General features: G+C 52.0%; 1 protein-coding gene across 7 annotated transcripts in view; it reads left to right on the top strand.

Moving 5' to 3' along the window:
• Positions 1–22,587, top strand: part of DISC1 (DISC1 scaffold protein) — a 191,029-nt gene that overhangs the window by 106,990 nt on the left and 61,452 nt on the right. The window contains exon 10 of one of the 7 annotated variants that reach the window (XM_081298290.1): positions 833–1,835. The exons of the other annotated variants lie outside the window; for them this stretch is intronic. Within the exon in view, the coding sequence (XP_081154416.1) occupies positions 833–1,122 (290 nt within the window). The 3' untranslated portion in view covers positions 1,123–1,835. Of the gene's footprint in view, positions 1–832; positions 1,836–22,587 lie in introns of those variants that run through there. 7 annotated transcript variants of the gene reach the window in all.

Below are 22,587 nucleotides of genomic sequence, written 5' to 3'. Positions count from 1 at the left end.
GGAGTAGGGGAGGAGACGGACACCCGTGTTCCAACAGAGGGAGGCTCCCTTGTTCCCAAGATGCTTGTCGCGGGGCAGGATGGCCGGTCGCTAGAGGGTGAGGGAGAGGAGCGAAGGTGGCCCTGACCAAGGCCACTGAGCCCTGGCCTGGGAGGCACTCCCCAGGAGTTGGAGTCTCTTGAAGGCTTCTGGATGAATGGTCTGGACCTGGCCCTGGGGGGTCTTGCCTTGCTCTGTGGGGAAGATACCCCAGGACCTTTGCCCTGGGGGAGCCTTTCCTGACCAAGCAGGGCCCAGGCTGAAGTTGAGCAGGAAAAGCTCAGCAAAGGAGCCTCCCAGGCACCCAGGGGCTGTGGGTCTGGAGGTGCTGGGGCCTGGGGTGTGGAGCAAGGGCAGGGATGGGGGAGGCTCCTGTGTGGGAACTGGGTTCCCCAGTGGGACTCCAAGGCAGCAAAGAACTGTGCCCAGGGGCGAGGCCAAGGCCAGCCTGACAAGTGCCCAGGGCCCCAGACACCCAACCTAGAGATCAGAATAAAGCCATGACAGGGGCTGGGGCTGTAGCTCAGTTGGTAGAGTGTTTGCCTTGCATGTGAGGGGCACTGGGTTCGATCCCCAGCACCGCATAAAAATAAAATAAATACATACAGGTATTATGTCTACAACTAAACACACACACACACACACACACACACACACACACACACCAAAAAGAGTTAATGTTAAAAAAAAACATGACAGAATATTAGGATGTGGGGGTACTGGGGTTTGGACCCAGGGGCACTTGGCCACTGAGCCATATCCCCAACCGTTTTTATTTTTTATTTTGAGACAGGGTCTCAGGCACTAGGATTTGAAGTCCTCTTAGGCCAGCTGGATAGCAAGTGCCAACTATGTCACCATCTTCCTTATGATGTGGCTGATGATCTCCTGCCTGAGGTTAGCTGTCAGAGGAAGCTGACTGGCCGACGCTGGTCTTCCGTGACCCACTGCTCTAAGGGGCCAGCTGCCAGTGGCCGTCCTTGGAAGCAGGTGGCTGGACCAGGATGTGCTGTCCTGCCACGGCCCAGGGATTCCCCGAGGGACTTCAGCTCCTCAGGCCGGCCTGGACTTGTGGTGTGTTAGGAGCTGGAGAACTGGCAGCACTGCAAAATGTATTGAGGAAGACAAGCCAACACTCACTCACTCCAACTCTCCTTTAGAGGCTGGGGTGCCGCTGTCCTCCCTACAGACGGCAGTTCCTGGTGAAATGCTTTACAGATCGACTTGGGTTAGATTTATGAATGTTTTCATCAGATCGTCTTATTTGTGGAAGATAGGGTGTCCATGTGGCTCCCGCGGCCCAGGAGGGCATGAGGGTGCTCCAGACCAGGTGCTCTGAGCCCATCTCTGTCAGCCTGGACTGACTGGGCAGGAGGGCACAGTCCCAGGTCTAGATGTCACAGGCTTTTGCTTCTGGGGGCTGGGGTGAGGCTAGCCTCTTCCAAGTATTATCTCCTTCTTTTGGGATCAGCTTTATTTTTAGGTAATAAAGCCATAGCACCTGGAACCAGACTGAATGTCCAGCGCTGAGGTCCACACCTGGCTGGATGATGCCACATGGGGTGGGTTGTTTGGCTGTGCAGCGCGGAGGCCTGGCTGGCCGTCTCTGTTCTGGGAGGGTCTGGTATGGTCTTGTTCTGGGCTTACATGTTTGGTGAACTGACTGCAGATAACTGACCAGTGCTGCCTCTGCCCAGCTTCCCCGGGTCTGGATGGTTTCCTGGTCACCCACGTGATGTGGCTCTGGGGAGTAGGTAGCCCTCAGCTGTGGCCGAGTCTCTAGGAGAAGTGGCATTTGAAATGTCAGCTCTGAACACAGAACATGGAGTCCAGCCGGCTCCCGTTGGTCCTTGGCTCGGGTCTGGTGTCAAAGCCTCCTTGCTTCATGCTGAACTTGAATGTCACCGAGGCAGCAGAGCCAGGTTGCCCTGGGAGGAGCTGACCTGCCTCAGAGCAGGGCGTGTGGACTCGGGGGCCTGTGGGCACAGGCAGCGTGACCGCCAGCCCTGCCCCCACTCACCCAGCCCCACTCCCCTGAGGCCAGCCACAGTCCCACCGCAGACCTGGAGGACGTCAGTAGCCTTGGGGACAGAAATGGCTCTGAGACCTTTGGGGTTCCTGGGGCTGGTGCGAGAGGAAAGAGGCCACGAGGAGACAGTGGAGGAGGGCCACGTGTGGTGTGTGCTGTGCTGAGTGGGCCTTGTGAGTGATGGGGCGTCTGGCGTGTCCACGTGGGTATGTGATGTGGTGTGTGTGGCTGTTGTGTGTGGTTGGCTGTATGGTGGGTTTTGTGGTGTGATTCTTGTGTGTGACCTGTGTGTGTGGGGGGTCGGAGAGTGGCAGCCACTCTGGATACCTCCATGATGCCCTGGGTGCCCCGGCCAGATCCTGCACAAGGGTCTCCACTGCCCACTGCCCGCTGCAGGTGATGACCAGGAGGAGAGCTGCTGTGGGCTGTAGACCTGCAGAGGCCAGAGAAACCACTGCATGCTGGGGCCTCCTGGGCCACCTCTGGCCTTTTCTGGAGGGATGGTAGGGGCCCATGTAGTGGCCCAGCGGTCCAGCGGGCAGCCCCTGAGCTTCACGGAGCAGCTGGTGAGGACGCTGTGGATGGCAGGTGAGGCGGGCACCCCTCTCGGGAACGACATGGGAACCCTGCGCTCTTTTGAGCCTTGGTTTTCTTTATTCTTCTTTAGCCCCCATCTTGGCAAGAAATGAAACACACGTTGCTCATCGTGTGGCCCTTTTGTGAGGACATTTCTCTGCACTTGCTCGAAAACGCTTCCCAGTCGCTCCCAGCTCCTCTTACTGACAGAATCTCTGCAGATGCCCCGAGTGCTGGCCCCGAGCAGCTAGCAGTCCTTCTAGGCCCCCACAGGCCCCCACTCTGTGCACAGAACGTCCCCATGTCTTCAGGAAGGCCAGGTGGCACGGCACCTCAGTCCTCAGGGCCTCATCCTTCCAGGTGGGTCCGGGGCTCCGTATCCCCCACTCTCCTCACCCCGTGGGAACTGTGTCATCTCATGCCGTTTGCAATGCGTCCCTCGTTAAGCCAACCCAGATGACGGGCCTGCACTCGACGGTGCCTGAGATATGGTGACCAGGGTTCTGCCGAGACCTCCTGCCCTGTGAAGGGACCATTTTAAAGAGACTCTGGGGAAAAAAACCCAGTATCTCCTATGGAGTCACAAAAGTCCAGAAGTCCTTTCCCATCCACAGCCCCCAGACAGGTGGAGGCCGGACATTGGGGCTACCATTGCAGATACAAAGCCAGGGAGGCCAGCAGTTCATGACAGTGGGCAGAGCGAGGCAGAGCTAAGGTGGCCTGGTGGCTGTTGCAGGACTGCATTTCGGCACCTTTCTTGATGTCCATGCCTAGTGTCCCACCCTGCCTCCCCCAGCACCCTTCCTGGGGATCCTCAGCAAGGTCCTCGAATGGTTAGAAACCCAGGGTGAGCAGAGCACTCGTGGGACTCAGGGGAGCACTCAACAAGGAGCTGGACTGGGAGGGTCAGAAACAGTAAGGGGGCACCTCTCAGAGAAGGCAGGTCAGGGAGACCCTGGGAAAGCTCAGAGGACAGCAGGTTCACCCACAGCTGGGGGACTGGAGAGAACATAGCCTTCAGGGCCACTGGAGACTTCCGTCACTGCACGAGGGTCTCAGGTAGTCGTGACCAGTGATGCCCAGATGTGGGGTCTGGCCCCAGACTCGCAAGCTGACTCCTGGTGGTTTGTCTCTTATTCTAAGACTTTTTTCCCATTAGATTTTTCTGCTCCCTCCCTGTGCCTGCAACATCAATTACCAAGAATATCATGGTTTCAATGGGACACTAGGGAGGCCCTCAAACTGTTTCCTCTAATAATGAGCTCAGTCCTCAGGGCCACATGCGCATCCCCTGGGTGAGCCGTAGGACACCAGCTGTCTTCCAGCCTCGCTGGCCCACGACTGTCCAGCATGGGGGCCTGGGGATGGCCGTCTTCTCCCTGCGTCTCTTTTACTCTCTTCCCTCTGCGTGGGCCTATTTCTGGGTCCAAATTTCCCCTTTCTTTTTTTTTTTTAAATTTTTTTATTGGTTGTTCAAAACATTACATAGTTCTTGATATATCATATTTCACACTTTGATTCAAGTGGGTTATGAACTCCCATTTTTACCCCGTATACAGATTGCAGAGTCACATCAGTTACACTTCCACTGATTTACATATTGCCATACTAGTGTCTGTTGTATTCTGCTGCCTTTCCTATCCTCTACTATCCCCCCTCCCCTCCCCTCCCCGCCACTCTTCTCTCTCTACCCCCTCTACTGTAATGCATTTCTCCCCCTTGTATTATTTTTCCCTTTCCCCTCACTTCCTCTTGTATATAATTTTGTATAACCCTGAGGGTCTCCTTCCATTTCCAAGCAATTTCCCTTCTCTCTCCCTGTCCCTCCCACCTCTCATCCCTGTTTAATATTAGTCATTTTCTCATGCTCTTCTTCCCTACTCTGTTCTTAGTTACTCTCCTTATATCAAAGAGGACATTTGGCATTTGTTTTTTAGGGATTGGCTAGCTTCACTTAGCATAATCTGCTCTAATGCCATCCATTTCCCTCCAAATTCTATAATTTTGTCATTTTTTAATGCAGAGTAATACTCCATTGTGTATAAATGCCACATTTTTTTTTATCCATTCGTCTATTGAAGGGCATCTAGGTTGCTTCCACAGTCTTGCTATTGTGAATTGTACTGCTATGAACATCGATGTAGCAGTGTCCCTGTAGCATGCTGTTTTTAGGTCTTTAGGGAATAGACCCAGAAGGGGAATAGCTGGATCAAATGGTGGTTCCATTCCCAGCTTTCCAAGAAATCTCCATACTGCTTTCCAAATTGGTTGCACCAATTTGCAGTCCCACCAACAATGTACAAGTGTACCCTTTTCCCCACATCCTCGCCAGCACTTGTTGTTGTTTGACTTCTTAATGGCTGCCAATCTTACTGGAGTGAGATGATATATTAGGGTGGTTTTGATTTGCATTTCTCTGACTGCTAGCTATGGTGAGCATTTTTTCATGTACTTGTTGATTGATTGTATGTCCTCCTCTGAGAAGTGTCTGTTTAGGTCCTTGGCCCATTTGTTGATTGGGTTATTTGTTATCTTATTGTCTAATTTTTTGAGTTCTTTGTATACTCTGGATATTAGGGCTCTATCTGAAGTGTGAGAAGTAAAAATTTGTTCCCATGATGTTGGCTCCCTATTTACCTCTCTTATTGTTTCTTTTGCTGAGAAAAAACTTTTTAGTTTGAGCAAGTCCCATTTGTTGATTCTAGATATTAATTCTTGTGCTATGGGTGTCCTATTGAGGAATTTGGAGCCCGACCCCACAGTGTGTAGGTCGTAGCCAACTTTTTCTTCTATCAGATGCCTTGTCTCTGGTTTGATATCAAGCTCCTTGATCCATTTTGAGTTAACTTTTGTGCATGGCGAGAGAAAGGGATTCAGTTTCATTTTGTTGCATATGGATTTCCAGTTTTCCCAGCACCATTTGTTGAAGATGCTATCCTTCCTCCATTGTATGCTTTTAGCCCCTTTATCAAATATAAGAAAGTTGTAGTTTTGTGGGTTGGTTTCTGTGTCCTCTATTCTGTACCATTGGTCCACCCGCCTGTTTTGGTACCAATACCATGCTGTTTTTGTTACTATTGCTCTGTAGTATAGTTTGAAGTCTGGTATCGCTATACCACCTGATTCACACTTCCTGCTTAGCATTGTTTTTGCTATTCTGGGTCTTTTATTTTTCCATATGAATTTCATGATTGCTTTCTCTATTTCTACAAGAAATGCCATTGGGATTTTGATTGGCATTGCATTACACCTATAGAGAACTTTTGGTAATATCGCCATTTTGATGATGTTAGTTCTGCCTATCCATGAACAGGGTATATTTTTCCATCTTCTAAGATCTTCTTCAATTTCTCTCTTTAGGGTTCTGTAGTTTTCATTGTATAAGTCTTTTACCTCTTTTGTTAGGTTGATTCCCAAGTATTTTATTGTTTTTGAGGATATTGTGAATGGAGTGGTTGTCCTCATTTCCATTTCAGAGGGTTTGCCGCTGATATACAGGAATGCCTTTGATTTATGCGTGTTGATTTTATATCCTGCCACTTTGCTGAATTCATTTATTAGCTCTAAGAGTTTCTTTGTAGACCCTTTTGGGTCTGCTAGGTATAGAATCATGTCATCTGCAAATAGTGATAATTTAAGTTCTTCTTTTCCTATTTTTATGCCTTTAATTTCTTTCGTCTGTCTAATTGCTCTGGCCAGTGTTTCGAGAACTATGTTGAACAGAAGTGGTGAGAGAGGGCATCCCTGTCTTGTTCCAGAATTTAGAGGGAATGCCTTCAATTTTTCTCCATTCAGAATGATGCTAGCCTGGGACTTAGCGTAGATTGCTTTTACAATGTTGAGGTATGTTCCTGTTATCCCTATTTTTTCGAGAGTTTTGAACAAAAAGGGATGCTGTACTTTGTCGAATGCTTTTTCCGCATCTATCGAGATGATCATATGGTTCTTATTTTTAAGTCTATTGATGTGGTGGATAACATTTATTGATTTCCGTATATTGAACCAGCCTTGCATCCCAGGGATGAATCCTACTTGATCATGGTGTACAATTTTTTTGATATGATTTTGTATCCGATTCGCCAGAATTTTATTGAGGATTTTTGCGTCTAGGTTCATTAGAGATATAGGTCTGTATTTTTCTTTCTTTGAAGTATCTTTGTCTGGTTTAGGAATCAGTGTGATGTTGGCCTCGTGGAATGAATTTGGAAGTTCTCCCTCTTTTTCTATTTCCTGAAATAGCTTGAAAAGTATTGGTATTAGTTCCTCTTTAAAGGTTTTGTAAAACTCTGCTGTATACCCATCCGGTCCTGGGCTTTTCTTAGTTGGTAATCTTTTGATGGTTTCTTCTATTTCCTCAATTGATGTTGGTCTGTTTAGGTTGTCTATATCCTCCTGTCTCAATCTGGGCAGATCGTATGACTTAAGAAATTTATCGATGCCTTCACTATCTTCTATTTTATTGGAGTATAAGGATTCAAAATAATTTCTGATTATCTTCTGTATTTCTGAAGTGTCTGTTGTGATATTGCCTTTTTCATCCTGTATGCTAGTAATTTGAGTTCTCTCTCTTCTTCTCTTCGTTAGCATGGCTAAGGGTCTGTCGATCTTATTTATTTTTTCAAAGAACCAACTTTTAGTTTTATCAATTTTTCAATTGTTTCTTTTGTTTCGATTTCATTAATTTCAGCTCTGATTTTAATTATTTCTTGCCTTCTACTTCTTTTGCTGTTATTTTGCTCTTCTTTTTCTAGGATTTTGAGATGAAGTATGAGATCATTTATTTGTTGGTTTTTTCTTTTTTTAAGGAATGAACTCCATGCAATGAATTTTCCTCTTAGAACTGCTTTCAATGTGTCCCATAGATTCCGATATGTTGTGTCTGTGTTTTCATTTATCTCTAAGAATTTTTTAATTTCCTCCTTAATGTCTTCTTTAACCCATTGGTCATTCAGTAACCTGTTGTTCATTCTCCAAGTGATGCATGATTTTTCCTTCCTTCTTTTATCGTTGATTTTCAGTTTCATTCCATTATGATCAGATAAGATGCATGGTATTATCTCTACTCCTTTATATTGTCTAAGAGTTGCCCTGTGACATAATATATGATCTATTTTTGAGAAGGATCCATGTGCTGCTGAGAAAAAAGTGTAACTGCTTGATGTTGGGTGGTATATTCTATATATGTCAATTAAGTCTAGGTTGTTAATTGTGTTATTGAGTTCTATAGTTTCCTTATTCAACTTTTGTTTGGAAGATCTGTCCAGTGGTGAGAGAGGTGTGTTGAAGTCTCCCATGATTATTGTATGGTGGTCTATTAGACTCTTGAACTTGAGAAGAGTTTGTTTGATGAACATAGCTGCACCATTGTTTGGGGCATATATATTTATGATTGTTATGTCTTGTTGGTGTATGGTTCCCTTGAGCAGTATGTAGTGTCCCTCTTTATCCCTTTTGATTAACTTTGGCTTGAAATCTATTTTATTTGATATGAGTATGGACACTCCTGCTTGTTTTCGAAGTCCATATGAGTGATATGATTTTTCCCAACCTTTCACCTTCAGTCTATGTATGTCTTTTTCTATCAAATGCGTCTCCTGTAGGCAGCATATTGTTGGGTCATGTTTTGTGATCCATTCTACTAGCCTGTGTCTTTTAATTGGTGAGTTTAAGCCATTAACATTTAGGGTTATTATTGAGATATGGGTTATCCTTCCAGCCATATTTGTTTATTTATGTTACTGAATATGGTTTGTTTTCCTCTTTGATTATTTTCCCCCCTTTACTGTCCTACCTCCCACTGTTGGTTTTCATTGTTATTTTCCATTTCCTCTTCCTGTAATGTTTTGCTGAGGATTTTTTGGAGAGATGGTTTTCTAGCTGCAAATTCTTTTAACTTTTGTTTATCGTGGAAGGTTTTAATTTCATCTTCCATCTTGAAGCTCAATTTTGCTGGATACACAATTCTTGGTTGGAACCCATTTTCTTTTAGTGTTTGAAATATGTTATTCCAGGATCTTCTAGCTTTCAAAGTCTGTGTTGAGAGATCAGCTGTTATCCTGATTGGTTTACCCCTAAATGTAATCTGTTTCCTTTCTCTTGTAGCTTTTAAAATTCTCTCCTTATTCTGTATGTTGGGCATCTTCATTATAATGTGTCTAGGTGTGGATCTCTTATGATTATGCACATTCGGCGTCCTGTAGGCTTCTAGGATTTGGGATTCTGTCTCATTCTTCAAGTCTGGGAAGTTTTCTTGTATTATTTCATTGAATAGATTGTTTATTCCTTTGGTTTGGAGCTCTGTGCCTTCCTGTATCCCAATGACTCTTAAGTTTGGTCTCTTTATGTTATCCCATATCTCTTGGATGTTCTGCTCATGGTTTCTTAACTGTCTTGCTGAGCTGTCTATGTTCTTTTCAAGTTGAAATACTTTGTCTTCATTGTCTGATGTTCTATCTTCTAAGTGTTCTACTCTGTTGGTAGTATTCTCAGTTGAGTTTTTAAGTTGGTTTATTGCTTCCTGCCTTTCTAGGATTTCTGTTTGTTTGTTTTTTATAACTTCTATCTCCCTGTATAGTTGATCTTTTGCTTCCTGGATTTGTTTGTGTATTTCATTGTTGAAGAGATCTTTCATTGTCTGATTTTGCTGTCTAATGTCTTCCTTGAGACTCCAGATCATCTGAAGCATGTATCTCCTGAATTCTTTATCTGACATTCCATCTGTTGCAGAAATTACCTCTTCTAACGTTGAGTTGACCTGCATTGCTTGTGGTCCTTTCTTTCCTTGTCTCTTCATACTGTTCGCGTTTCTTTCTGCTTACTGAGACTGTTGTGTTGTTGAATTTTCCCCCTATATATTTGTATTACTCTTGTATAGTTGCTAAGTCTCCCGCGCAGGCGCGGGCAGGGGCTCTGCTCCTCCTCCAATTGGGGCGCTGTGCCTACCACATCAGCAGGCCGCTGGGCCTGTTCTGCTGGTTGGTAGCAGGTGCGCCTACCTTGCAGGCGCATGGGGCGGCTCTGCCATTCCCAGGTTGCTGGGCCTGACCTGCTGGTGGGTTGCAGGTCCGGCTACCTTGCAGGCACGGGGGAAGGGCGCACACCTATTTGTATTTAGACAGTTACGCGAAATGGATGACGTAATGCTTGGGATGAAAGTTGGGGGGAAGGGGAAGGTAGGTGCTCTTGAAAGGAAAGAAGGAGGGGGAGATAGATAGCATAGAGGAGAATGGAAAGAGCCGTAAAACTTGGAAGGGGAGAGAGAGAGGGAAAAGGGAGAGAAAAAGTTAAAATGAAATAGGAAATAAAATTAGGTCTTAGAGATCCATTTTCTTCTCTTCCCGTAGGCAAAGCTGTGCCCTCCGGGCTGAGTTTTGCCCTCAATGTGTCAACAGCAATCCCTGTAAGGCGGTTCCTGGGAGTCTCTCAATCCTGTTGGTCCAGAGCCGTTTCACTTCTATGGCCCCTCCTCCCCATCCTCCTGCCAGCCAGCCAGGTCCTGCTCACCGGAGGCAGTTCCCCAAGGATTTGGTTACACTTTCAGCCCCACCGAGTGCTCTATTTCCCTAACTACTGAGCACTCTCGTTGTCATTCATCTAAGCCCCAGTGCTGTGGAGCTGTAGTCTGGGAGTCAATTGTTTAATTTTTCCGGACCCCTTTGGTGGGCACAACTTCGGAATCTGGCAGCTAAGACCATTGGTGTCGCTGCTGGTGGTAATAGGAGTTGGGGGTCGAGGATCCCCTCTGCTTCCCTCAGCCCCTACAATCACAACCACTGTGCTGGTGGTAGGAGGAGTTGGGGGTCTGGAGTGTCATCTGTTTCCCTCTGCCCCTACCGTCACACCCTCTCAGTTCGCGGTTGGGGGATTTGGGGGTGGGGAGTCTTCTCTGCTTCCCTCTGCCCCTACAGTCACACCCTCGTCACTGGCAGTAGGGGGAGTTGGGGGTCAAGAGTCCTTTGGCCCTTAGGGTCACGCCCACGGAGAGATTTTGAAGTTTCCCGGTTGTTTGTATCTGGTGTGGGTGGGAGTCACACTCCTGCTAAAGTAGATTCCGCTGGGAAGGAATCTCTTTGGCCGAACTTTGGTGACTTCCCCTCTCTGCTATGGCGGGCCCCTGGCTCCTTGCCGGAGTGTCCGAAGGGAGGGGTGGAACTGGCTTGTCTCTGGTCTGACACAATCTCTGGTTTTAGTTCCCAGTTCACTATTTCGTAAAGGGTTGGTTATATTCCCTTCACGCTGTCTGGGGGGGGGAGCCGTTCGCTGGGTGGGCGGGGCTGTTAGTAGAGCTGGGAGGGCACGGGCTGTCTGCTGGGCCAGGCGGGGACACTTCTCGCTGCGCCGGGCTGCCGGTAGAGCCGGGCAGCTGCGGCTGCGTGGCTAAGATCCGGGCAGGTGGAGTGGCCGTTCGCTGAGCGAGAGCGGGGCCTCTCGGGACGGCGAGGTGTCGGGTGTCGTCTGCGGGTTCGGGCGGGCCGCGCCGCTCGGGGCCTCCGGCCGCTTTCTGAAGCGGCTGGTGGCTGCGGGACTTGACCTCTGCGCCCGCGTGACCGGTCAAGATCCACTTGTCTGGGACAAACTGACACTTCTAATAAACCTACCAATTCCCGGCAGGTCCCCTCTTCACGGAATTTTGCTAGAAGTTCCTCAGTAGGTAGACTGCCGCTGTTCCAATGGGTCTTTCTGATCCTGTTAATGTGGAGACATTGGAATCGCTGCTTCCTCGCCGGCGGCCATGTTGGATCCCCCAAATTTCCCCTTTCTATTAGAAGACCATTGTATCAGATTAAGGTCCACTCAGTGATCTCAACTGAACTCCGATTACCTCTGTGAAGACCTGAATTAGGTTCCATTCCAAAGTCCCTGGGGCCCTTCCCCTAGGCCACGCCTGCCTATCCCCACCACATGCAGGGCCAGAGTCTCATGGGCCCACTTTCACTCTGGCAGCCAAACCAGCCAGACAAGTTGGAGAGCCAGTGAGGATGTCCCTGCACACAAGGGCCAGAGCTGGAGGGAGCAGGGACTAGGATGGCACCCGGTGGCTCGCACCAGCTGTCATTTTCCATGTCTTATTTGGAGTCCCACAGATGCAGTAACCCATCCCCCAGATGCAGTAGCCCATCCCACAGTGCAGTAGCCCATCCCACAGTGCAGTAGCCCATCTCACAGACACAGTAGCCCATCCCCCAGATGCAGTAGCTCATCCCACAGTGCAGTAGCCCATCCCCCACATGTAGTAGCCCATCCCACAGATGCAGTAGCCTATCCCCCAGATGCAGTAGCCCATCCCACAGATACAGTAGCCCATCCCCCAGATGCAGTAGCCCATTCCACAGTGCAGTAGCCCATCCCACAGACACAGTAGCCCATCCCCCAGATGCAGTAGCTCATCCCACAGTGCAGTAGCCCATCCCCCACATGTAGTAGCCCATCCCCCAGATGCAGTAGCCTATCCCACAGTGCAGTAGCCCATCCCGCAGATGCAGTAGCCCATCCCGCAGATGCAGTAGCCCATCCCACAGTGCAGTAGTCCATCCCCCAGATGCAGTAGCCCATCCCCCAGATACAGTAGCCCATCCCACAGATACAGTAGCCCATCCCACAGATGCAGTAGCCCATCCCACAGTGCAGTAGCCCATCCCACAGATGCAGTAGTCCATCCCACAGATGCAGTAGCCCATCCCACAGTGCAGTAGCCCATCCCACAGATGAAGTAGCCCATCCCACAGATGCAGTAGCCCATCCCCCAGTGCAGTAGCCCATGAAGAACAGAAACGATTTCCTCAGTTCTGGAGGTGGGTAGTGCTAGGTGGGGCTGGCGCCTGGTGATGGCTCCTGGCTTCATCATCTGCTGACAGGAGAGGGAGAGAGGGAGCAGGGCCTGACCTGTCCCTGCAGTGAACCCTCGCTCCTGCAGTGATGGCCTCGATGGGCTGAGGGCCCTGCCTGTGTCCTGGACCCTCCTGTGGGCTGCCTCCAACACGGCCACCCTGGGAACTCGGTTTCCAACCAGGAACCTTGGGGACAGCCTCGTGATGACTCTACACACCCAGGGGCCTGGGCGAGGCTCCCTCCCTAGGGTCTGCTTGGGGGTCTCCAGAGATCTTGGGGGCTCTGTGGGTTTAAGTTCTCAGTGAGGCGATTGCCAATGAAAGAACCTGCACGGAGGGAAGATGTGTTTGATTTTTGAGTAAAACTGAAAGCCCAGGATGACCAACCTGGCCTGTCGTTGCTCCTCCTGCCTTGGCCCTGGGCCCGGGCCCTAGTGGTGCAGCCGAGCCAGCGGGTGTGGGCCAGTTGGACACCTGTGTAACCCGTTCCTCCTCCAGCTTTATTCTGATCATTCATTCCCCACAGCTGAGTTTCACAAAATGATTTAAAGCACTCGTTGCTCACCTCCAAAAGCCAGTGACGCAGGACCAAGTCGCTGAGCATGCTTGGCATGAAGCTCAACAGTAGCCTTGGCTGCCCCCTGGTGTGACTTATCCTAATGCCAGTTAGTACTCTGCTTTCTGCCATGTCAGGCGGCTGGCTCCTTCAAGCACCTCTCGATGACAGATGGTCTCTTCACGACATTGGCTTTTGCTGGCCCCGCCTGCGTGGCTCCACGTGCCAGCCACAGGCTCCTTGGCACCAGGAGACCTAGAGCTGACTTGTTCTTTCCCACTAGAGGTGGATGAACACAAGGGCCAGATGCGGTGTCTTATCCAGTGGCAGATGGAGTTTTGCTTGCGCAGAGTTCCCTTTAGTTTTGTGGAGTATCAGTCTGGGCGCACCCGTGGGTGCTGTGTGCCCTCATCCCAGAATGCTGCTCCTGAACTGGTGTGAGTCACACAGGGGGATCTGCAGCGGGCAGTGGCTGGGTCCCGGGCACTGAGTCCAGTTTTCTCCAGGAGAGGAACTGAGCAGTATTGGAAAAGGTCCTGGGCAGGGGCTGGTTGCATGAGCAGATGCGAAGGTGCCAGGGGGCACAGAAGAGGCACCCATAGTGCAGGAAGGAGCAGGGTGCGGGGGGCCTTGGAGGCCTGGAGGAGCACTGCTGCCACCACTCCCTGGGTGTGCTCCCCTGCGGGGCCCTGTCCCACCTTGACTCTGTGGCACACTGTGGCCAGAAGAGCATGTGCTGGGGCCTCCCTGATGCAGTCCTGCAGACCCCCTGCGTGGGGTGCTCCCAGGGAGGCGGGCTGCCACCCTGAGTGTGGAAGTGCCTCCATGCTGGCTCTTGGGGCCTGGGGGCTATGTCCTGCTGCCCCAGTGCTCCCTCTTAGAGCTGGACACCCCCATGAGGCACGTTCTGTGGATGGTCAGTAGAAGGCTTTGGGCATCAGCCAGAAGCACTCGAGAGTCTGGCTGTGCCCGGGGTGGGCGCTTCTCTCCTGCAGCCTCAGTGCCCGCCTGTGCCAGGGCAATAACATGGGTACCCAGAATGAGCTGCCCATGTGTGGCATGTGGCCATGTGATGCCAAGATGGAAGCTTAAGCCTGGGGGAATGAACTTGCCAGGCTGCCAGGAGCCAGAGAGGTGGGAGGCCTGGCCGAGGACCGGCTGGTGGGTGGAGCTCTCCCGTGGTGGGAAGTGTGTCAACATGGAATCTCTGATCATGGAAAACTGCAGGCGATGTGTTTGGTGACTGAAATATGGATCTTCCTTTAGAGATAGGAGCTGTTGTTTTGGAACCTTCCTGCTTTGTGGTCGGGCACTGGTGGCTCTGAGAACAAGGGACTCAGCTGGCTGAGCAGAGGGTGGGGTCGGGAGCCTCCTCCTGCCAGATGCTTCTCTTTGCAGGCTCCCACCTCCCCCTCTCCTCCTCTCTTGCTTCATCTCCCTGGCTCTGAGGCATGTGGGGCTGTGACAAGAGACCTGAGCCTCTGGTGAGGACCTCACCTGTGAGGAGTGTGGCCTTCTGAGCACAGCAGGACTGCTCGGCCTGCGCCTGCCATGACCCCTGAGCTCCGGGGCAAGGAGGAGCGGTCAATGCTCTGGGCTGTGTTTTGTCCTTGCTTCTTGTTCTGGTTCTTTCTGGGCCTTGGGATTGCTGTTTCTCCTCCATCCCCAAAGTTGCTTAGGGAGTGTTTTTTCCCCTTTGATTTGCTATTTCTTCTTTCATGGATTGTTCTTCGAGGTGTGCCGTAAGTTCTGTGGAGGCAGCTCTCTTCTACAGAGCTTTAATATAAACTGTGTACTTAATTTACTCTGTGCATGTGAGTGATCTGTGTCTGGCTCTGACCTTGGGAAAGGAAGAAGCAGAGTGACTGCTGAAAGACAGGGATGGGAATTTCTTTTTCAGTAAAGACCCTGTGAAATTATGCACTGAGCAAATACAGGATGCAGAAATCTACCTTTGCAAAGCAAAAGCAAAAGTTGAAGAGAAAAAGTATATCAGTTAGTTATTATTTTCTTTTAATACTACCAAGGGCTTGGAATTCCTTTAAGGTGACATCATACATGGTTCCCCCTACATAAATTCCCTGGACTCTTGACTGTGTGAAGACAGACCGTGGTGTGGGGGCTGCCAGGGCTCAGGAGAGGGAGTGGGAGCTGGTGTTTGGAGTACCGTGGATCACTGGTGAAGCAGAGTCTGGGTGGGCTGGCCCCTGGAGCCTGCACCAGGAGCAGGGAGAACGGTGGATTTCATGCTGTGTGTCTTACACCACAAGGGAAAAGGGCTCAGAGAAATCTGTGTGCTGATAGTTCCACCCGAGGCTGTGTTTTCTTTCCATAATGAATGTGTTCCCACTCTTTTCCTTTGGGTGCTGTGCTCAGCATTTTAAATCTTTTAATAGTTAAAGCTATGCTCACACTTTCCTCCCATGATAAGGAGAGGGACAGCGTGCCACCTTCGCCTGTTGCTATCTGTCCAAGGGCTCCTGTGAAGCCATGGAAACCCAGAGGCCGAGAGCCCCCCACCTCGTGTGACCCAGCATCACCCCTTCTTCCCCCAGTTGGAGGGGCCCTGCTTCCCACCACTGTAAAATCCAGTATCAACCCGGCACTGAGAAGCACACCATGGTTGGGGACAACCGCCAGGGAGAGATGACGGGTCATTGACAGTCCCCAGGGGCGGGCCGTGGCACCACCTGGGGAGTGCCAAGGCCAGTCAGGAGACGCGGCGGGGGGGGGGGGGGAGAGGCGCGTAGCTGGGGCCTTGGTGCAGCTTCTACAGGCAGGAGGTGCAGGTAGAGCTAGCAGTCTCAAGAATGCAGTCTGAAGGTCCAATTTGTGCGGGGCTGGGTCTGCTTGCCTGGCCTGTTGCTGTGAAGTGGGGATCATGGCACCTGCTCCCTTGTCCATGGTCAGGTCAGCATGTGGCCCTGTTCAGTGAAGAGGGCTGCTGCTGCTGAGCCTGAGTCTTGGGGGTCTGCAGGGCAGAGAGCCTGTGCTTGGCCCTCCTCCTACCGATGTCCTTCAGAAACAAAACCCGGGGTTCCTGCAGGCATCAGTCTGCTAAAGGACTTGCCCAAGGTCACAGCAACATGACCAGGTAACCACAGCTCTGGGAACTGTTGCCTCCTGTGCAAAACCGTCCCTCTGTTGCTCCCTTAGGAGCAGAGTCAGCGCTTGCTCCATGAAGCTCGGCAGATCACTCACTCATCTGGTGTGGGAGACTTCGTGTGTGCTGGATGGGATGTTGTTGATTCTTAGAGTTCTTCAGCATTACTGCTGGTTTCTTGGTTGAGGGTTGGAGAGCAGGAAGGCTGCTTGAAGCCCAGGTGGACTTCCAATTGCTACAGCAACTAATGGTGACAGTCGAAGTGATCCTAGGATCACTTGTCAAGGTGTGTGTTACAGAAGTTAAAAAATAGATGTCTCTTCTAAGCTGCAACAAACCCAGCCTTCCTTTTTTAGCAAAGATTTCCTGGGGGATACTGCTTAGCTACAGAGTTTCGGTGAGGCCGGAGAGTCCCGAGAGCCATACATGGACTCTGCACAGTGGGAAGTGCCCTGGCAGGAGAATAGCCTACCTCCCTGCACCAGCAGCCACTTCTGCCAGGCAGACCTCCCAAGACAGGTACTGGGTGGGCCCAGCCTGCCTCAGTGCTTCAGAGACACAGGACATTGTGGCCATGATGCTGGACGAACGTGGGGCACTGTTATGGCACCTGTCTGCTCCCCCTAGGTATGGTATGGGCAGAGTCAGCCACACGTAGAGGCTCAGCGAGGGGAGAGGGTGATGCACCCTGCACTGCTGTTTGGGGGCAAAACATTCAGGCAGTGTTGGGGCAATGGTGGGTCTGAGTGGACCACTGTCCGTAGCTGCTCAGATATTCCCACCGCTCCCAGTAAGGGACCAAGTCACGAGCTGAGTGATTCCCTTGCAGGGGCCTGTCCTGTTTTCTCACTGGCCTGCAGAGAAAACCAATCTCCAAACTTGGTGACAAGGACAGTTAGTAGATAGGAAAGTGCTGCACACCTGTTATTATTGTTATTTAGAACTGAAATTTAAATGTATTTAATTTGGAAGAAAATTCTCCTTTCATCAATATTGCTTGCCACTTGTTTCCCTGGAGGGCACATGGAGTGGCAGATGCAGGCTTGGCAGCCAGTGGGCCCCAGGCTCCTATCTCAAAGTGGCAAATTCCCAGCTACCTGACCAGGGTCCCGTTTCTAAACCTCACTGATGTTGGCTGGAAAGAACACTGGCCCCTGGGAGTGTCGTGCACCCTCTGCCCAGACAGTGCCTCACATGCCGCCAGCCCTGTGCAGCACGGTGCAGACGCTGGCAGGTAGGAGCTGCCTGCGCCACCCCTGGGCAGCAGGGTGGGGTGCACCCAGACGCACCGTCACTTCAGGCATTATGATGATTGAAAGGCCGTTTAGAGATGTTGGGGTGCATGCAGGAGGGCGGGTGCTGGTTAGTACACATGCCCCACCACACCCTCAATGGGTTTGAGCATCCTCAGGTTTGGTGGCCCTGGTGGGTCCCGGAGCCAGTTTCCCCAGATATTAAGTGTGACTGTCCTAAAAAGAGCCAGATGCACCCAGAGTGCATCAAACTCTTGGTCTCCAGGGGCCAGGAGCTGGAGGAACCAGATGGAATGGGTCCCCCAGCTCTGAACCTTGCAGGCCACCTCTCCAGCACCTGCCTATAGGAAGCTGTGATGAGCGGGAGCGGGCGGGGCCTGAAGATGGGCCGTCCATCCGTCACCGTCCATCTTGGCTGTGGGTGCCCCGAGCTTGTTTCAGGGCAGTGAGCAAATGTCTTCCCTATGGCGAGAGTCTGTATTACGTACCTTAATTGTTAATTAAACTGAACTTAAGCTGTTTGCATTCCCAGCATGAAGACCTGAGGAGGTGACTCAGGGCCTCTGTTTGACGATGGAGGCTGCTGAGGTCCACAGAGGTGAAGCTGCTGCGTAGTTGTGCCCAGATTGCTGCTGGATGGCACATCTGGCTCCTGTTCTGCTCGGTGCTCTCTGTGCCCAGGGCTGTGGCGTGGCGTGTGCCCTGCTTCCTGAGCCCCACAGGCCAGCTGGGTTTGAGTGGTCTCCTCTCGTATCCCCTCCCGGTCCCCTGCTCCAGGTTGTGGGCCATACAGTCTGACAGCTGCTCTATTTCAGTCTTTCTTTTTGGCTATGTTTTCGTCTGTGAGGACTTTAGACATGAGGTCACCAAGATGAGCCAGAGTTTCACATGAGCAGGAGAGAACTACGGACCCCAAGCCCAGTGGCTGGTCAGTCAAGCTCACAGCCCTCCCAGGGGTTCCCTGGGGGTTGGTGGGTCTTACCCCTGCTTCTGGTGGCTTCCCAGGCGTAGGAACATCACGGTTGTGTCCCATTTAAGTGAAGTGGCAGCGCACACCATGCCTGTATTTGTAACTGGTCACAGACGTAACAGGATTTTGAAACACAATGCTTACAAAATCCAAGTATGGTTTTTAAATCTGCATTTTTCCTGCAGTAAGAAGAAGTGTTCTTTGTTCTGACAGTTCTGAGGGTTCCCAAGGGCTGAGACACCCAGGTCAGCAGGAAGGATGAGATGTCTATGGAGGGAGAAAGCAGGGAATGGGCAGCACATGTGAAGGCCTTGCCCAGCCTGTGCGTGCTCTGTGGCCCAGACCAGCTAGGGCAGCTGTCGTGGGTGGCCTAATTGTGGCCATAGCAGGGCTTCCTCTTCCCAGTCTCCCTGCAATGGGGCTGTTCTATGGACGAGTTTTCTGCACCTTGAGGCTCTCTGCACCCTGAGGCTCTCTGAACCTTGAGGCTCTCTGCACCCTGAGGTTCTCTGCACCCTGAGCCTTTCTGCACCCTGAGGTTCTCTGTACCCTGAGGCTCTCTGCACCCCCATGAGGCCTCAGCTCGCCCGCATCTACTGCCTTCGGATCTTACCACTGGCCATGCCGGAAGGCCTTGTGGATGGACAGATCTTAACCGTGGTGAAGAAGCAGAGTGCCGCTTGGGTCCTCAGTGGCAGATGTCCTTGAGGGATGGTGAGTGTCATGTGCAGTCAGCTCAGCTGCCCGGTGGTGTGTTGTTGTCACTCTGCTTTGACAGCAGCTGCTGCTTTGTTCGGATCCTTACTTCAGTGCCAGTAACACGCCGCCCTTCACGTTCTCCACTGCAGACTGTGCCACACTCGTATCCAAGCTCTTGTGGGGGGTCTTCCTCTCCTCCTGTGCTTAAAGGGCTCGGCCACACATTTGAGGTTGAGCGGGGACAGCTGAGCTCCCCTGGCACGCTGGCTTCCCATCGGGCATTTCTGTGCAGAGGCTGAGTGCGTGTCTTCCTGGCGAACACGTGGAGCTCTGCTGGGGTCCTGCTGACTCCCTGAGTTTGGTTTTAAGGCTGAAGTGTGCTGCCAAGAGTGTGGATGCCCGGCCTGGGCGGAGGAGCTTCCCCTTGGCTGGACTGAGCCCACATGGGTTCTGTTAGGTGCTGTTTTTGCCTCTGTGTAGTAGCTATTGCAGTCCACAAACAGAAGTTTGTACAAGGTGTTAAAGGACAAGAGTAGGTGTGCGTTTGTTCACGTAGGATTTGTGTACTTCTCCTTCCTGTTGAGGACTCACTCTTTGCAATCAGTGGCTTAGGCTGAGTGTCCCAGCCCTAGGCAGACGGTGATGGCTCCTAGCAGCCCCCTCACCAGGGCTTCTCAACCTCGGCACTGGTGACACTTTGGCCGATGGGCCCTCCTTGCAGGACTGTCCTGTGCACCACGGGGCTGAACGCTGACAGAGAATCGCTGCGGGGACTTGTTTTTCTCAGTGTGCGTTTCCAGGATCGAGTCACGTGGAGCAGAGGCTGGAAGCCAGTTTTGCGGTTCCCAAGGTGCACAGGGCCCAGGGGGCGTCTCACGGTCTATCTGCTTGACCACGCACCCCAGGCTGTCACATCTGCACCTGGCCCAGCACACAGAGGAGTCAGTTTCAGTGCCACTTTTGAGTCCAGATGTTGAGAGCAAGCGCTGAGGGAGGGCCGGGGTAGTGGTGACCTTCAACGGGCAGCAGGAGGAAGCCCAGGGGAGCCCTAGGGAGGGCTCTTGGAGTCGAGGGCAGCCTGTGTTGGCCCTCCAAGGCTGCGGACCTGGGGTGTGCGAGAAGATTCCTGTGCACACACAGTTCTCACACCTGCTCGGAGATCTCCCCAAGCAAAGGCCCGGAATGGGACGTCCCCAGGGGACGGAGCATTTCCTTTATTTGTGTGGTTTCCTCAGCAGTCTCTTGGCTTCTTGGAGTTTTACTGAGAATTTCAGACAGTCCAACAATGCTCTTTAAGTGCCCTGGCTTCCCTGTGTGGGTGTTGCTGCTGCTGCGTGTCTACAGCCCCAAGGCCCTGGGCAGCTAGGGCACGGTTACCTGCTCGTCGCTTTCCAGCTAGGAAGGAGGGCCTGCTTTTCTTTGACACAGAGGATGAGAAGGCTCAGCATTCTCCTTCCTCTTAGGGTTCCCATCTCACTGCTGCAGGGGCCTGTGAGTCCTGCTCAGTGTCATTGACTCTTGACCCTCAGGTGAGGCATCTTCACATGGGTCTGGGCCAGGGACTTTCAAATGCACCACAGGCAGGTGTGCTTTGCTCTGGACAGAGCTCTGCGCAAGCTGAGGCTTCAGCTCTCCACACCTGGTGTTCCTGGGGTGGTTGAGGATTGGAACCCTGTCATGTCCCAGGTCCCCATTCTGACCCAGTAACACGTCTGCTGCTGTGAGCACTGGAGCAGGGGCCTGTGGAGTGCCCCTGTGTTGTGTGGAGGGTCCTGGAAGCCCCTCACCCACCTGCCCCCATTGCCAGCGTGCCCCACCCTGCCCCAGGTTGCCCATCTCTGTAACCCACCCTGAGCCAGAGCTATGCTGAACGCTGCATGAACCCTCAGGGTATGAGGTGCTGATGGATGGCAAGGACACACAGTGGCCAGCTCTGACTGAGTGCGGAGAGCGCTGCTGGCAGGTTTCTGTGGAGCAGGGGGTCGGCAAGCGGTGCGGGGCCTTCCCTGGGCAGACTCTGTCTCCTCCGTGGCAGTGTGAGGACACAGGCCCAGTCCCTGCCCCTTCCCCATCTTCCTCTGTCCTGTACTAGGGTGTGTGCTGCCTACCTGGACCCGGCCTCGAGGGCCTACGGCCACTCCAGCCTGCTTGGCAGTGTGTGCTCTGGGAACTTCTCCTGAGGTTTTTCTGTAGCCTCCTGACATTCCACTCTCGTGTTTATCCATTGGAGAAACCACCTATTATGCTAAGGGCCTAAGAGACAGGACAGAGCAGAGTGGCGGAGGCCGGCCTGGGAGTTGGATGGGCATCTGTGCTCCATCTCTACTTCCCTGCCGTGGGGAGGCTCCTAGAGACAGGACTCCTGTCGTGGCAGGGCTGTGACGTCTGAGGTGCCATTTGGCCATTTCTTTACAGGCACTCTCAACCTGGGGGCTGTGCCCTTTGTGTCCTGAATGTGTTTGCCCTCCGCGGACACCGCCCTTGGGAGTGTCACTGTTCTCGTGATCCTTCCTCTCCTCCTTGCATTCCCGACTCTTGACAAAATATGGGAATCCTGTCCCCATGTGGACTTCCTCACAAAACACCATCTCGTGGCCCAAGGAATGTTTCAACCTCTGACCCTCACGCTGCCGCGGGCAGTCCTCCTCCAGGTTGCTGCTTTCCCAGGTTCAGCAGGACCCCGGTGGTGCCCTGGACCACCCGGCCCAGCCACGGAGAGCCCCCATGAGCACGTCCCAGTCATGCTAGGAAGCGTCAAGGGAGCAGCGGCTCCTGGGCAGCCCTGAGTGGGGAGCCCAGTGTGGCTCTGGGAGGTCAGAGGCAGAGCCAGGCCTCAGGCTTAGTGACTGGTAGCAGGGGCCACCTTGGCTTTCTCTTGAGTCTGGCAGAACAGTGGTGTTTTGAAGAGGCCCCACCTTTATTTTCTCCTGAAGGAGACCTGCCTCTGCCTTTAGCAGCCTCGTCCTACCTGAGGGCCTCTGGAGAGAAGACCGGCGGCTGCTAGAACCTGGCTGCCCACTGGTCGGAGCCCTGTGGCAGCGCGGCCTGCCAGCAACAATTCCCTCTGGAACTGTGGCCCAAGGAGCCTCTGGGGCCCAGAGTGAGTTGGGGAATAGCCACTCCAGGTGCTCACTGCCCACACCATTGGACAAGAGAAAGTGTTTAAAAGGGAATTTTAAGAAACAGCCCAACAGGACAGTCCCGTTATTTTCTTTGGTGTTTGACCAGGGAGGAGCTTTGTGATGGTGTAATTTGACGTGTTGCTGTACAGATAAGAGACGTTGCTTACAGTAAGCTCAGGAGATCTAAGTGGTGGCCAGGGGCCAGCTGGTTCCTGGGAGCCTATGGCAGGTGGGCGTCTGCTCCGTGCTCTCTCCGCCCCACCTTCCTGGTTGGCATGTTCTCGCTGCCAGGAGAGCTCTGCATGCAGGATACGTATTCACGTGTGATCTTCCTGTAAGGGTATGAGGTTGCTGCTGTCCTTCTAGTCCACTCTGGGGACGGTGACTATTGCACAGTAAGGCCAAATCTGAGT

The sequence above is a fragment of the Spermophilus citellus genome, assembly GCF_964194105.1.
Source record: "Spermophilus citellus genome assembly, chromosome: 6".
In the NCBI taxonomy this organism is placed as follows: domain Eukaryota; kingdom Metazoa; phylum Chordata; class Mammalia; order Rodentia; family Sciuridae; genus Spermophilus; species Spermophilus citellus.
This window is presented reverse-complemented; position numbering and strand designations above follow the sequence as displayed.